This window comes from Dermacentor andersoni, chromosome 4 (assembly GCF_023375885.2).
Source record: "Dermacentor andersoni chromosome 4, qqDerAnde1_hic_scaffold, whole genome shotgun sequence".
Lineage (NCBI taxonomy): Eukaryota > Metazoa > Arthropoda > Arachnida > Ixodida > Ixodidae > Dermacentor > Dermacentor andersoni.
In genome coordinates, this window is record NC_092817.1 from 9682412 (window position 1) to 9699736 (window position 17325).

The 17325-nt window shown below is 45.9% G+C and overlaps 1 protein-coding gene across 1 annotated transcript in view; it reads left to right on the forward strand.

The window, feature by feature from the left end:
• The window catches only part of LOC126536044 (glutamate receptor 1-like), a 45260-nt gene extending 32322 nt beyond the window's left edge, over window positions 1-12938 (forward strand). Inside the window, exons 11-15 of the mRNA XM_055073284.2 lie at window positions 197-395; window positions 1618-1868; window positions 10580-10688; window positions 11366-11500; window positions 12717-12938. Of these exons, the coding sequence (XP_054929259.2) occupies window positions 197-395; window positions 1618-1868; window positions 10580-10688; window positions 11366-11500; window positions 12717-12794 (772 nt within the window). The 3' untranslated portion in view covers window positions 12795-12938. The remainder of the gene's footprint in view (window positions 1-196; window positions 396-1617; window positions 1869-10579; window positions 10689-11365; window positions 11501-12716) is intronic.
• Window positions 12939-17325: the final 4387 nt, after the last annotated feature.

Genomic DNA, 17325 nt, shown 5'->3' on the forward strand with positions numbered 1-17325 from the left:
AATAAAAGAATGGAATTACTTTCCTGTATATTTACTCATTTACTATTTACTAGTAACTTTCGGTATGCGTCAATTTCTTGTTATATTCTGAATTTCATGGCTTCTGTTCCTTTTGAAGCTTCTCGCGCTGTCACCGTAAAGGCGGTACGGATGAAAATGTTTTGAAATCGAGCCCTTTTCACTTCTTCGCGGACAGGTCCATCGCCGGGCGGTTGATCGGGAACGTGTGGTGGCTCTTCGTGGTGTTCGTGTTCTCTGCATACACGGCCAGCCTGGTGCCCTTCCTCTCCACCGAGACGATGCCCCGACGGCTCGCCACCGCCGATGACCTCGCCGACCAGACGGCCGTCGAGTACGGATTCACCAGGCAGTCATCCGCCAGGAACTACTTCGAGGTAATCGGGAATAGCAGAAAGAGCAACATCCGGACTCGATAATGTATGCATTTGCGTATGTGCTTTCCAACATTACATATTCGCACGTGGTGCCACCGACATGTAAGTAGGCACGAATTGAAGTTTGATTTCCCATCAAACAACGGAACAGGGTGAGTAAAAAGCCGCGACGGGAAAGCCGGTAGATAACGACGATCAGCTTAGTTCGTTATGCTTACTCGAAAATGCTAATAACTTTTCCTTCCTGTCAATTGTAGGTTTGTACGTGGACTCATTTGTCGAATTGTCGTTTCAATAGAAGGCTACCAGTATTGCTCAATCTGAGTGGGCTGGCTCTGCGCATGAGTTTTATTTTGAACGAGACAGGAGAAGACTTATTCGCTCGTTCCTTACGATTTTCTTCGGGGAGAGGGCACACAAAAGAGGCACAGGCAGTGTGTGACAAATCAGTTAACAGCGTGACAGAGGTGGCACCGAGGACGGCGATGGTGACAACGACACGGACACCGGAGGGATAATACAACCTCAGCGACGACAACGGCGACGGTAGCAAGATGTCGCTTTGTCAACTGACACATATGGGAGTGATCGCGTAGCATTTGCAAGATGACGTAGGGTTATTCAGACGTAACAGGAAATATGGAGCTAATCACAGCGCTTTGCAATGATTGCGGTAATGGAATAAGAGATCAACTGAAAAGCGAGGATGTGATATTTTTGATAATAGATTTCATATATATGGTAACCATAATTGAAATAAACCCAGCTGAAAGGAGCGCTTGTGTGTCTTCCTTTCGTCATGCGCTGCACGCTGCGGTGTTTGAGAGGTGGCAGCGTGATAAGATACTTAAATGAGCAAAGTGCGTCGGTAAGAGCTGTCTTACTAGCGGTTACAGGAATGTGTAAAATCCGCCTATGGTGTGATCAAGTTGCAGGGGATAGTCAATATGACCAGGCCAATATGTAATACGCTCTTAAACTTGGCTTTTATGACCAAGTACTCGAGTGCTGTTGGAATCATTCTAAGAAAATCTGGCACGCAGTCCTGTATAAAGCTAGAAATGGTGGGTACTTGGTTACAAACTGCCTGTTATAGTCGGTGTAATTACCACGTTGTGTTGATTGTTAAAATCATTGCCGTTAATTGTTTGATACCGGCGAGCCACTCTGGCGCCGCAGGTGCTGCAACAAAAAGCTGCTGCACATCTCGTTCCTTTCGCAGAACCCGAACCTGAACTCTAGCGTGCACAAGCGCATGTGGGAAGCGATGAACAGCAGGCCCCACGTGTTCACCGCCTCGGACGGCGACGGCGTGGAGCGGGTGCGCTCGTCGAAGGGCCGCTACGCCTTCTTCATGGACGCCAACAAGGCGGACTACATTAGCAGCCAACGCCCCTGTGACACGGCCACGCTGGGAGAGCCTTTCGGCCGACGACACTTCGCCGTGGCGCTGCCTAAGGACTCGGCGCTCAGGTGCGCTTTGAATTTGCCGCCTCAGTCGACGCGAGAGGCATTGTTCTTTGTGAATAGTTTTCAGCGCAAAGATATGCACGACACGAGGGAAGGCACAAAGGACGCGTCTTCTGTCGTGTCGTGCGTTTCTTTGCGGTAAGTACTATTAGCACGCAATACCAACTAGCTCACCAGTCTGTTTTGTTGGATATTATTCGTTGTTGAAGGAGGGGGAGCGAAGAAAGGAATGTGACATGTGAAAATGTGATAATGAATGAATCAGGCGCTAACCTACTCCACACCGAAATAGAAACAACGATTAAATGGCAAGATCCTAAATTGAGGTAAAATGGCTAGAAATGAGCCGAATTGATTGGAATGGGAATGCAACAAAAAAAAAAAAAAATCAGAAACAGTTGCAAGCACAGGACTGGACAGGCACATTGTATAAAAGCCAACACCGCACAGAACGCATCTTGAAAAATAAAGGAAAACACGGGGAAGGCGGGAGATGAGCACAACGAGAACAAGGTGAAAGCGGGAGCCAACGTTTTGACAAGTGGACTTGCCTGGAAAACAAGTCCACTTGTCGAAAAGTTGGCTCCTGCTTTTACCTTGTTCTCGTTTTGCTCATCTTCTGGAAAAATAAGGTAGAATAAATACTCCCCCCCCCCTACCCTTTCGTTTTTTTTGTGCCCCTTAGTAGCCCCATTAGCTATCAACGTGGGGAACAACGTATGCTTTGATTACGTTGCGCTGAGCGTTACACTGGCAAAACACACACACACACACACACACACACACACACACACACACACACACACACACACACACACACACACACACACACACACACACACACACGCACACGCACACGCACACACACACGCACACGCACACGCACACACACACACACACACACACACACACACGCGCACACGTACACACACACACACACACACGTACGCACACACACGCACACGCACGCACAAGTACGCACACTCGTACCTCGATGTGTCCTCTCTGTGGCTTGCGGAACAACTACTCTCTGGATGTCAAATTTAGCTTCCCAGTCTGTCGTGCTACCCAGCGGTATGCGACTTGCCTCTTTTGAAGTGGATACCTGTCACAGCGTAGGCGCTTTCATTGATGACACGTCACCGGAATCACGAGAGCACGGGGCGGGTCCGCTTTGGTTTCCGCGGCCCCAACCCACGGGCGGCCCTGCTTCCAGCTTTAATCCCCCCGCTACCGCTTGGGTGCCCTCGAGATCTTGCGCCGCCTGCTTTAATATAACCTCAGGTGCTCTCCTGAGGCCTCCGTTTGCCGGTTACATGTGCCCTCCTGGCAGCAGTGCGTGTAAAATGTGCAATCTATCGTCGCGACTAAAGAATCGACCCACGACTTATACAAGACCAGTCAGAACCTTGCCCATTCAGACACAGCGATCACCAAATCGGGCGTCCGTGCCGACTGCCTCGCCGCGCTGGCAGCCAGCGGCGAAGCGTAAACAAACTGGACGGCACTCCGCCGGCATGCCTGGGGGATAAACGCATACAACACGCGTTAAGAAACCTCCTCCGTTGTGCCTAGGCAGACTCGCATATTCAAGGAGCACAGACCCCCAGATTTTCTCTCTCGCACCCGCTCTAACTCGCGCCTGCGCAGGAACGTCAAGCGCCGTGAGAAACGCCACGCCTCGCTGTACCTACTAGCAATTGTAAAACTCCACCTGGACAGCAGATTGCAATTCCTCGTTTCGTCAACTGTAGTTCATACTCTCTTCCGGACCCATACTTCGCCATATTGACCCCTCTGCCATAACAGAATTGCACACCGACGCGAGCGGAATCGGCCTCGGCGCTGTCCTCGTCCAGCGTTTTGGTGACGCCGAGCATGCCATTGCCTATGCCGGCTGTTCGTTGAGCAAGGTTGAATAAAATTACACCGTCGCTGATCAAGAGTGTCTCGCTGTCGTCTTTGCAGTCCAGAAGTTCCGCCCATATCTCTATGGGCGCGGCTTCACGATCGTTACTGATCACCATTCACTATGTTTGTTGGTTGGTCTCCGCGACTCGTCTGGCCGCCTTTCTCGATGGGCGCTACGTTTGCAGGAATGTGACTTTGCAGTCCGTTACAAGAGTGGCCGACGTCATGCGGACGCCGACTGTCTTTCGAGGCTCCCTCTACCAACAAGTGCATGTGACGCCGACAATTTCGATGAGTTTCTGGTTTTTCCCGACTTGGCCACATTCCGGGAAGAGCAGCGTGACAACTGAAGCCTGGATGGCCTATTCGCCTCAGCTGCTCAACTGACAGGTAACAATTGCTTTGTCATTCAAGATGGCCTGCTCTACAAGAAGAATTATGCGGGTGATGGTGCCCGCCCCGTCTTAGTGGTCCCTAAGAATTTGAGAGCCACGTGCTCCGTGCTATGCACGACGACTCGACCTCTGGGTACCTGGGTTTCACTAGAACATACCACCGCATTCAGGGCCGATTCTACTGGACTACCATGCGACGGGATATAGAAAAGTATGTGGCCAGTTGTAACAAGTGCCAGAAATTCAAGCGCCTTGATACTGCTCAGGTCGGACTCCTTCCCCCTGTGGTGCCAATGTCATTTCTTTCGAAATGGTTGGAGTGCATCTTCTCGGCCCATTCCCGCGCTCAACAAACGACAACCGTAGGATTATAATCTGCGTCAACCATATGACTTGTTACGCTGAAAACGCAGCGATGCCAACGGCCACGGTTTTTGATGTTTCGAGCTTCCTCCGGTCCTCCGTTATACTGCGTCATTGACCGTTATACTCCCTTATGTTATTGTGAGCGATCGTGGTCGCCAGTTCCTGGCCGTCGTAGTCGAAGAGCTGTTGCGTCTCTGTGCTTGCCAGATTCGCCACGGCATCCCGTATCACCCGCAGACAAATGGTCTCGTCAAGCGCACTAACAGAACTTTGACCAACATGCTTTAGATGTACATCGATTACAGGCGCAAAAATTGGGATGGCATCTTCCCTTTTATCACATACGCCTACAACACTGCAAAGCATGCAACTACCGGCTGCAGTCCTTTCTATCGTCTTTATGTCAGACCATCCCGCAGCTTCCTTGACACGATTCTATCTTTTACTCCTCATGCAGCCTCTTCTACTGCCCAGACTCTATGCCGCGCTGAGTAAGCACGCCGCATAGCTGAGCTCTGTACGTTGGCATCCCAGGACCACTCCGAGATCAGCTACGATTCACGACATAAGAATGTGTCGTACGACAAAGAGGACATGGCATGGCTTTGGACACCACTTCGCAAGCGCGGCCTGTGCCAGAAGTTTCTGGCTGGTTACACCGGGCCTTTCGTCAGCGCCAATCGCCTAAGTGATAGGACCTATTCGATTTCTCGCCTCGTTTCTAATGACTACCGGTCTAAGAAGACGCAGCCTGTTCACGTCGCGCGCCTGAAACGCTGTCATCCCCGTGAATCCGAATCGACGTAACAGTTACTCGCCCAGCGGGCTTCGTCTGTGAAGGAAGGAGTGTTACGCTAAAGCTACAGCAAGGACGGAAGAAGAAGAGGACGAAGTACGCTTCTTTGCAGCGGCTCGGTGTCGGCGCGGCCCCCTTTTCATCAATTAATCTTTAAATAAACGCACCACATCGTAACAGTATTACTGAAGGCAATAGTTCGGCCTGTTTATTTATTTAGGTTGAAAACGCAAGCCCGGAAGTAGACAGGAAGGACAGATCTCGTCCAGTGTCTCGTCTTTATGTCCTTGTGGTCTAGCGCTATAAACCTACAAAACAACCTTCTTCTGGCGTCGGAGTTTTGTCACAGCTCCAATCCTAAAATATGGATTGAGAGCAATCGAAAATTTTTCGCTGTGGCGCGGTGTTACGTCTGTTCTAGCCGGTGGGCCAATGTCACCCTAATCTTTATATACTTAGCTGCTCCTCCAATTAGCTTTCTTTATTCTCATTATTTTTAGGTGCCAAAATCACGATCTCTTTATGAGGCCCGCAAGAAGTGGCCGATTCCGAATTGATTTTGACCGCCTGAGATTCTTTAACCTGCACCCGGTGCACGGCACACGAGCGCTTTTGCATTCTGCCCCGATCAATACGCGGCCGCTGCTGCCGTGATCGACCCCACTACCTAGAGCTCAACTGTGCAGCCAGATAAACACTTGGCTATCGCGGCGGGCACTTGAAATGTTGTTGTTTACCATAAAGTGAGAAAAAAATACTTTGAATTTGTAGCAAACATCCTGAACGCTCTTGAAAGGTTTGGTAATTCTCTTGGAGATATGACAACGTGCAACGGGACGTATTAGACAAGGCACCTATGTCTAGGCGCGCTGCCTCATAGCGTAGCAAGGGACAGGTTAGCAATAAGATGAGATGGAAAAGGTGATGCACGAACTCATAATGTTTTATCTCCTGCTATAGGAGATGGCTTACGAAAGGAGTTAAAGTGGAGAAGAAAATATGAGAGGCAGCAAAATCTGACGAAAACATCAAACGAGAACATCCATGCAAGTTGCCGTTGTCAGATGGGAAGGGGGCTTGGCACCCGGAGGTGCCGCGTCCCAGAGCTTACATGTACTCTTCAACCCAGCATCATTCTGCACATTGACCCCGGCAACCCCTCTCTACACGGCCAACGGTCCTTCCAGGACAAGAGGGCTGCTGTAACTGAGCTACTGTGCCCAACACAAAAACAGCCAGGTCGGTCTTGCGGGACGCTATCCCGACAGACCCTCGGATTGCCTTAACACAAAAGAGGTCAAGGCAAACAACCATGGAGACCACCAAAGCCATCCGCAGGGCAGCGCGATCGCACGACGAAAATGCGCCACGACAGGTTCTGGCTATGGGTTTCACTAAGGCGAACAAAAACACGTGGATCGACTTGCTCACACGGCCAAGTCGAGCGACCTTAGACGCGTGCTTCATAACTTAATGGAGAGCTTTCCACCTGACTCGTAAAAAATTACGGCAGGGTGAGCCCACACTTCGAGAGACTTCTCACGTAAGCGATGCCGTTCCCGGGTGAGATGGAACCACACCTCCTTCCGTGCTTTCGCAAGCACTGGGAGAAGGCCCGGCGCTCACCTCCCGAAAACTGCATCACAGCGTGCCAACCAAACTGCCAACCAAAACGAACTGTCGTAAACGGAACACCTGGGATGCTGATAAGACTAACTATCCGTTTATGAATAGCTGCGGGAAGCAAACACTGCGAAAAGATATGGACCGTATCCTCACGGCCACCACAAAAAGGGCACATTCCTCGAGTCGGGATGGCTGTGAAGGGTCTGTAGCTCACCGGCAGACAGCTCTGCGCCAGGCGGTACACGAACTTAGCTCGCCTGGCGTCAAAGAAGCTGCCCGTAATGAGCTTCCAGCTTGTCCTGTGGAAGGATAGATCGTACCTTTGGCAATGCGGGGGCGACCTGGGGTGAGGATATATACTAGTTCTCGAATCGGAGTTTAAATTACATCGATGGCGGGGTGAACCTTTCGGAGGCGTACCAGAGAATTGGCAGCCTCCGCATAAATGGTGGACGGGAAACCCGAACGAGGCACACAGTGGGAGAATGTGCTTTGCCAAAACAAAGGGAGTGGAGTGCTAAGAAAAAAATAAGTAAAGCTCCGAGTCAGGAGCACATCTGAGTCAGGCGCGACCTGGGTCCACCTGACGTGTAGTGCAGTAGACACGATGCCCAGGTTCGGAATTCCGAGTCCTTCCTTATCCTTTGACTACTTATGAACTTGCCAAGCAGTTGTCTCTATTCAAAGAAAACGGAAGGTAACTCTTTCCAAGATAAGCTTGGCTGGGTTGGGACAGGAGACAGACATGCTAAGTACGTGAGAAAGGAAAACAGAAGTGACCGAAGAATTGTCGCTTGAGTTGTCAGTGGACACATCAACGCGCTGAATTACTGAACCTTAGTTTCATTAAAATAGCAGCTTGGGCTTGTTGGTTTTCCATCCTGGTGTTAACAACGCAAAACGTAGCTAACACCTTACAAAAATCGAAAAAGAAAATGAGAGCCCTTCCACTATGTGAAGATGTAAGACCAGTGAAGCGGTATTGCTCAATAGCTATATTAAGTTCTATATGGTGGTCATGCTACAAAACTCGAAAGAAATATATATTGGTTGAAAAAAGGTACAAATACATAAATTCGTTGTTTGTTTTGCCTTTTAAAGATATTGTTTTATTTCTTTACGCTTCTTTTTCTATTTCTTCATTTCTTTCTTTTTCTTTGTTTGCTTTTTCATTTTTTACTTTTTTACCTTGTACATATACACTGACGTTTCCACACACATCGTCATAGACTAGCGAGGCCACAGCGGTATGTGCCATTGCACTTGGACCCTTTCTGCAAATCACCAGGATCGGCTCACATGATGATTTGTTTTTGTCAACATCTCGGGGGGGGGGGGAGACAAATATTTTTCCAGATTCTAGCCATAGATAGCTTCACTGTAAAAGGTACCTGTGGCTAATGATATCAAAAGCCTTCTCCTGATAGAAGGAGCAGATAATACCTGGACGTTTCCTTGCATTCGCCCGCAGGAGAAAGTTAATTCCTTACTGCTAAACCTTGAAGCCGAGTGGAACGTCCCTGGACTCAACATGCCTGGTATGGGCCCATAACAATGTTGCGCACTGGAATGAGTCGCATACACAGACACTTTGTTATGAGCTCGTATTCGCTGTTCAGAAGTGTGAATGGACGCCATGCTCTTAGATTGGTGCTTCTCGACTAATCCTTACAAACGAGAGTGATTAGCCCCCTCTCTTTGAGACGCTGACAAAGTCCCTTCAATGAGCAGCCTGTTCACCAGTGGTGTGAACTGATTCCCTAACAGTTTCCAAAACTTAACATAAAATTCAGCTGTCAAACCATCAGATCCTGGACTGCGATGATACTTCATAGACTTGAAAGCCAAGACAAGCGGAAAAACAGGAAAAAAAAGAGTACGGTAAGAGCAATACAACGACACACCCTAGATGTTGAAGATACACAAAATCAACGTAATTTGGTCACTTCATACAAGTAAAATGCTTGATAAAAAGGTACACATACCAGCAGATACTGCGTGAAACAACGAAAACCACAACCAGAGAAAATTTTATGCAGTACAAGGAACTCTGTGCTAACCTAGAACAAAACCATTTGTGCAAGGAACATCAAAATATGGCGAGGAAGAAATAACTAAAATAAGGAAAAAGCGCACAATAACACAGTGGTGCCTATAATGAATGAGCAAGAGAACACTACATTAGTACGTTAAAATAGTGTTTTAGTTTTGCTAGGAAATCATCATGACTTAGAGCTGATATGATTTCATTTGGCAACATATTCCAGTGATATATTGTGCTCTTTCTTTCCATATGGAGCTGCGCACAAAGTGGGGAATCCAAATGCGACGTCGCTGTCATTCGAAAACAATTTTGGCTGCATAGTGGAAAAAAATATCGGAAAACAATGCTGCTCGAGCGTTATTGCTGCCTAAACAAAATATTATATTTTGCGTTTCAAAACCATAATATGATTACGGGGCAGGCCACAGTGAGGGTCTCCTGAACAGGTTTGATCAGCTGGTGTTCTTTAACGTGTACCTAAGTCTGAATGCACAAGCGCCTTTGCAATTCGCCGCGACAGAAGTGCGGCCGCCGAGGCTGCGATCAAACCCACGACCTCGAGGTTAGCAGAGCAACACATAGCGACTAAGCTGCCACGGTGGGTGTTAGTGCTGTGTCTTCAGCCACGGGAAATCTTGGAAAATAATAAACTTTGTAAGATATTTAAAATCAATCGGAAACTTTTCATGGTCATATTGAAATGTTGGTCTTATTATTACATTTTTTATGTATGTTTAAAAAACAATGGATGCTTGTGCTTCTGGGACATGTGTGCAAACAGATTTTTTTCATTTCTTTGTATGAGAAAAGCTCCAAGTCATCTGTGGTGCTAACGTACCTACGTTACACACGATGCCGTGCGTTCTTTGTTTCTATGTGCACGAGTGCAGTGCTTGTGCTGCGACACCCAAGAGAGACCTCGGTTTTCTTTCTTCCAGGGGCAAACGTTTTTTATCAGGGAACTATGAACAAGTTTGATGTAACGATATTACCCCATTTTTATTGTAACATTGGCAGCGTTCTCCTACCTTTCTGTTCCTCACATATTGTAAAAGAGGTGTAGCCGGCGTATTCTCAAGACAGGAACGCCTATTAACGTACTTGATTAAAAAGCACTCTAAAAGGAGATGCTGTACAGTCAGATGCTTTTGATGCTGATAAGTATATTCCTGGAAATAACGTGGTCTTTCTCAGTGTTCCCTAACGTTGGCGTTATTAATTTTTTTATTGTTACATCACTTTGTGCGCGTCTTTCGTTAGGAACCGAAACAACTATTGCTACAAGGACGAAAGTGTGCCTACCTTCAGCATTTATATTAGAGGAAAATCAAGCGTTATTTCTTTTCCTTATCGCGCTTCAAGAATGGTAGGCATGGTACAAGTTCTTCTGTACTCACAAAATATGTTAAATAATCGAATGGAACGAACTTCTCTGCGTAACAAATCTTGATTGCACTTCATCTGCTATTATTTTACACACAAATGCACACAAAACACGACAGAAAATATCGCATGCTGTGCTTGAGTGCACTAGCGCGTAGTTTGTGATTTTGTCCATCTATTTTATCTTCAACAGAATGCCTCTTGATGAAGCCATTGCCAGGCTTACAGAAACTGGGGAGCTGTTAAAGCTAAAGAAAAAGTGGTGGACTGAGAAATCTGTATGTCAAGAAGTTTTCAGAAAGGTAAGCATATATAAGAATGGGTGTAAACACAGAATAGAGGGAATCAAGTGGGACCTCTGGTGCTGAAGTATAGTGTGCATGTCTCTCTGCTAGACTATTGTACTATGTTTCACGGTATCGCTACACCCAGTGTACATAGGTGATGAATGGGGAAGACGTGCAAATATTGTGTAAGCCTTCGCAAAATTGTGGCATCTTCTAAATATCTTTAATGTGATGTACAGTGCTGAGCGAGTCTATAGCAGTCAATAACACTAATGCTCTCCAGCGTATTGGAGGCTTTGACTGCGTTATGCATAGCCTGCAGCTCAAGTAGTAAGACATCTGAATTTGCTGTCCTGGTGGATCTTATATGTCTGCAATACACATACACGTATCATATGTATGTATGTAAAGCTGGTTCTCTTTAATAAAGCCCAGCAGGAAAGTAAGCTAATAATCTTCTGGACAATTGTTTTTGTGAAGGCTTACTGACATGCCTTTTTGAAGTACTGCTGCATGCGAAGGCACCTGGAGATGTCACGTGCTTAATATTGAGGACGAACTTTCAGTACTTTGAAAAATTAGCGCTTATGTGGTTCCTTTGTTGGAGCAGTAGACCTGGTTGGCCTCATATTCCAACCTCTATAGTGTTTAACTGGCAGATGGCAATAGCCTAACCGAATTTCTTCTTACAGGATGGCCTCGTGATGACATTAGAGAATTTCCTGGGTGTATTCTTCATCCTCGGCGGAGGAGTGGCGCTTGGCCTCCTTGTGGGATTCATCGAGATCGTGTACCGCGCGTGCGCGCGCAGTTCTTCATGCACCAAGGTGCGTACGGGAAGCTTCGGAATGGGCGGGGTCGCACCAGGCTGCTCTTGGTGCGTGTCCGAAATAGTGCTGTTGCACTGACTCGGATATTAATTTGCAGTGTTCATTTCAGTGCTGACTTTAAGGCGACACGCGTAATGTTGGAATAGCAGGTGTAGGAACTTTGGTTGAACGGACTGTACGGCAGGGGGGGGGGGGGGGGGAGGGGCGTGTGCTACAAAGATTTAATTGCAAGAACGGTAAGAATGTCTGCCACTACCATGGATATTAGTGGGCACAAGTACTCATTTTCTTTTAACTTGGCCACGCTACAAAGGAGATACATTATCGAATCCTGCACAAAGTTCTCTGACAAAGTACAAGCACATAGTTACCGACCTGTATGCAGATTCTGTGGTGCCTAGGGACGCATAAATGTAACAACTATTCTTAACCTTTTACATGCATAACGTATTGCCAGAAATGGTTTGCCTGAGCAGCAGCTGGAATATGACGTTCAGTGTGCTCACAAAGTTTCCCCGAGGCAGCTCACTTTTCATCCAAAAGATCTCTGCACTCTCGGTGATATGGAACGTAAAATGTTCGTTGCTAAAACATCCTCGCCAGACTTGTCGCATTGCCTGCTTTTTCTTCATGAAATGTGCCCGGCATCGATTCGAGGCCATAACAAATATTTCATAGGGCAAAGGTGCTCTTCTCTACAAGTTACTTATTGGCTTATTGGCATAGGATCTGTAGACGGCAACTTTTCTCTGACAGCCTAACTTATAACTTGCGTCTAATTGCGCATACCAAGTTTCCTCTAGCGGACGAAACAAATGTTAATGTTTGCAGTAGCATAGTACGAAGTAACAAGCACGGTACGGTACGTACGGTCGCGAGCAAGGCTCCACAAACCATGGCTTCAGTGATAAATAAAGATTTCTTCTAGCACAGCCCTTCGGGGCAAGCTGGAGCTGTCTCAATAAATTGCATTGGTCGAACAGCCATAAGTACGTTGTAGCACTTGATGTCAGCCTGCATGCCTAGGTTCTGCGAAAAATTGTTCTTTTTTGGTAGCATCTGTGGGCCACAGACTTTTGCGCGCAATTGCGCGTACGTGATTCATGCAGCCTATTTGCGCCGTGCTCGCAGCACGTGTAAGGCGGCTGGCACTCGACTTGCGACAGCCTACAACCGATGTGCGTTAAAGTGATTCAAGTGCACATTTCCGCAGGGTGAAGATGCAGCACCCACGGAAGAAGCTCAAATACCCGAAAAGGAGTACATCGACCAACCACTGGCCTGCGCGTAACTCTCCTGTTGGGGGCCGAAGCCTGAATCTATAACGTTGGTTCCGCTGAAGCCAAGACTCAGCATTTATCATGCCAGTGTGTGCAGGAGGCCGGAATTCTCTCCAGAAGTGTTTTTCTGAGCGAAAACTTAATTTTCATCCACATCCTTCGTGATGTTTGCATTTCACCTTCTTTGTTTTATGATGACAGCTTACCTTCACACGTACCGTGACTATTCTTAATTTCAGTTATAATACCAATTATAAATGAAAAGGAACGCTGACACAGTGAATGTGAAACACATTTAAGACAAAATTCATTTTGCAAGTTAGTTTCTAAAATTTCAAGGAGTCGATTTTGTCTTGTAAAGCCTTATGCATTGGGAGGAGAAAGCCTTGATAGAGGTGCAGACCGAAATGGGGGAATTTGGCATCTGCAGCTTAACGTAAACCGTGTTTTAAGTAATATTCATCCGTTGTAATTGCGAACTTGTCTGCATGTCGGTAGCAAGTCTTATAGCACTTAACAAGACATGCTGTTCTTTTTTCTACTGTCACCCCACGCAATCCCTTCCACGTGTCGCTTTGTCATGCCGCACAATTATTTTCCAGATAACTGATCAATCCTACGACTCAAGCTGCCAACGATATGAATGTATACAAAGTGCATCTTTTTATACAGAATTTCGCAAACGCGAGACCAGTACTTGATGGTCAAATGCTCACAAAGTGTTGAACAAGTTTTTATCTATAGACTTCGTAGCTGTTTGTATGTTGTGCATATGAAAAGTCATTTGTTATATATCGGTGTCTTGTAGCATATCCATATTTCTCATATGCATCATGTTTCATTCAAGACAAAAGCAATGCTCCTCAACATATGCTCCACCTCCACTAATTTTGATGTTACATTGGTATCAACTGTCTGTGTACTCAGTTGTTTTTTTCATTCAAGTACATTTCTGCGGAAAACACGAATCTATGTTCAGTCCTCCGAATACAGTGAAAAACGCACGCCGAATAATATTGCCAAATCCATTAGGTGCTCAGCATTCAAGTTTACTTCACTGATATTTTTGAAAGAATCGGCAGTGTTAGACGATAGCGTTTATATAATTATTCGTTTTCGGATCTAATTTCCGCAAACATCAACATGTGCGTGCAAAAGCTTTGAATGTCTTGTTCACGAGAATGCAGAATCGTTTGTCGATATAGGAATGTTCTTACAACACTGCCAATGTTACGATCTGCGAGTTGCAGTTCGCGTCATGCACTTCTATTTGGGAAAGTGGCACATGTGCCGTCTTCCTCGCCTCTCAACCTATTTCTGGTGACCGAAAAGTACACAAAATTAGAGGTCTTCATTCATTGGTAGAGCACCGTAATGGTGTGCATTAGAACTCCATGGAACCACTGAACTCCCTTGCTGTTTATATTAAATGGTATTTCTTTTCAAACGTAGATCTACGTAGCATAATGCAACGGAGACTATTTTGCAGGCGCTAGAATTGATCAACAGCAGGAGTTTTGTGCCCCTTGGAAACGCATAACCTCGAGTGATGCGTCTGCACAAAGGACTCGTCGCAACAAAGCTGCCCAGTGCGGTGATTGTAGGATATTCAATACTTCCCACACGCGGAATAGATCGGCCCCGGCTAGAAATTGAAAATTCCCTCTTTGTTGGGCATTCGTTATCGTAACAATAAATATCCATGTTCCAAGGAATGTGAAGAAGTCCTTTCATGGTGTACATCACTTACCACCACAAAGGAATAACCATTGGTGTTAAAATAACATAAAATCGCACGTACAGCTTTAAGAGGGGTGCCCATTTAGAGCTCGCCCTATATATATATATATATATATATATATATATATATATATATATATATATATATATATATATATATATATATATATATATATAGTGCAAGAAAGTTGTCATTTGGATGCCACCGACGCTACATGAATGAAGTTTAGCACATTTAAAAGAAGAAAACGCCGAATTGTAATATTCAGAAGCAAATTTCGATTGATGCGTCTATTTCTTTTTCTACAAAAATATATTTTTGCCTTGGATAGTACCGATCTGACATGAACTCTCAACTGACACATTTATTCCGTCTTCATTATACGCCCTAATATACGTAGTTTATAGAATTGCCAAAAGTTTCTTTGGTGCTGAGTTACGGATTTTAGACGGCTGCTAAATCTTTTTGATTGACAGACGCAATTCACAAACTTCCAACGTAAAACTTTTTTTTCCAGCTGTCATTTTCCCTGCAACTAAGACATTCTTGGACCTCAGTTACTTTGACGATATTTTCAGACCAACCTGAGCGTATGAGTTGTAAATAAATGAGTGCTGTTGTTCTGTCACAACTATATTTGCACTCATAGTCGATTTCTAGCGAGTGGGATGTGGTCTACGTGTGCTTGTTTAGGGCTGATAAGATTTCTAAACCTGGTGCTGATCGGAATGGGATACTAAGACTCGTTGAAATGATGCCGCGTCTGTCGCTGTTGCCGCAATCATGCGAAAGAAGTGCAGTGATCCATCTTTCTGGTGATGAAATGGACGATGGGCTGTTGAATTGTTTGCTACTGTATAATCTACGTAGTAAAATTGATAATATGATGCTACCAGAAAGCACGTCATTTTTTTACTGCCCGCTGTGGCATTTTTACTTTGACAGCATTCTTGTGAAATATCAGGCATCTAGAGTAAGGAAGGGCTCAGACACAATTGAACGCTGAAGTACCAGTGAAGCGTTTCATTTCCTATTGCGTTACCTCTCCATTGAATCACTCATGTCGATCATCACGCAAAAGTACGCGAGGTGCGAACTGTATGGGTGACTTTCAATTTTTTCCTTCTTCTAAACTCGCCACTCTAGTGTGTTACCACTAGGCACGCTGCTTTAGTGTGGAAGGTATGAAACCCTAATGTCTTATTTTTGTCGTTGTGTGTGCGTTCCGAATGAATCTGACGGGCAGCAAAGTTACGACACTATCTGTGTTTGCCTAAACTTCTTTCTTAGGGCTACTTTGCACAGCATCAGCTGTGTTAGAAAACAAAAAACAATCTTGTACACGCAGCCAGGTTTTTGTCTCGTATAGTTACGAACAAAAGGGCAGAGGCTTCTGGCTCCTGCATTAAATGCAGGAACACTTATTATGACATGAATGTGGTGTATAACTTGGGCTGTAATTTTGTCAGTGAGCACGCATGACAGATAAAGCCGCTTTGTCATTAGTGCGATAATGCGGAGCGATATGAGACCGGCCATTTTTTTCGCAGGATTTATAAAGAACAGTGGTCAATGAAACCAATATGCTAAACACGTTTGGGTGAACAGAACTTTATATGCGTAGTTTTATATGCCCAATTTTAATCTGCCATAACAGCGGTGCGTCATGGAAACAGAATGGCAACGCACTCTGAACCATTTTACCAAGGAAGTGAGGGAAAATCTATAAAGAGATGTAGCAAGTATTAGCATGTGTTATGGCTCAAATATATTTATTGAAAAAAAAAACGGCCGGTATAGAACTTTCTCATTTTTCTTGGATCGATCAGCGCGTAATGTGTTATTACGAAGGCGTCTTCTCATTCTTGCTTGTGAAATGTACATTACTAATAAAATTGAAGAATTCAATGACTACTGTTTCAAAACTGCAAATTTTTTTCACGCACACTGGCTCGCGTCTTGCGGTGCGTTCAATGTCGTTATTCTCGTACTTTCCTTCCACTGCGGCAGCACTTTAGGTCTCGTCTACTGCGTGTCCGCCGGCGCTGCCGTTACGCTGGCGATGGTCACGATCGTGGTCGTCCAGGCATCATTATCAGGCCTGGACTTCGCCATAGGACGCAGGAAGACAAAGCTGCCCAACGACAGCTGGATTCGAACTCATACGCCACGCGACAACCTGCACTTGGGAACTGGTCGCGTCATGCGTTTGCTTTGTTATTCACGCGGAGAGCTGCGTTCACGCACGTGCCTCCTGTGCACATGCTTCGGAGGCCACCTAGGCGTTTACTGTACAGCAGAAGAGGATAGAATTCGGATAAAAGTTCTTGAGCAGGTGAAGGTCTCTGGTACACATTATTTATTAAGATTGCGGCACGTTTTCATTGACAGTTCCCTCAAAATATTCATTTGCTTTCTTTTTTCCTACTGCCTTTGGATGCTTGACCTGCAGGGGCTTGTGCCATTTTTGTAGAGGATCATCATTCGCAGAGGGCGGTGTCAGCTGTGATCACCTGCTGCTCTTGCAGTAAAATGCACGGTTTCACAGCCGAAGGAATCCTTAAGTGAGCTGACATTTTTTTTATCTCAACAACTACATCAGTCTGCGTGCAGGGGGCGCGAAATATTTTAACAAAATATGGGATTATAAGTGCCAAAACCACTTTCTGATTATGAGGCACCCCGTAGTGGGGCACTCCAGAAATTTGGACCGTCTGGGGTTCTTTAACGTGCACCTAAACCTAAGTACACGGGTGTTCTCGCATTTCGCCCCCATCGAACTGCGGCCGCAGTGGCGGGGA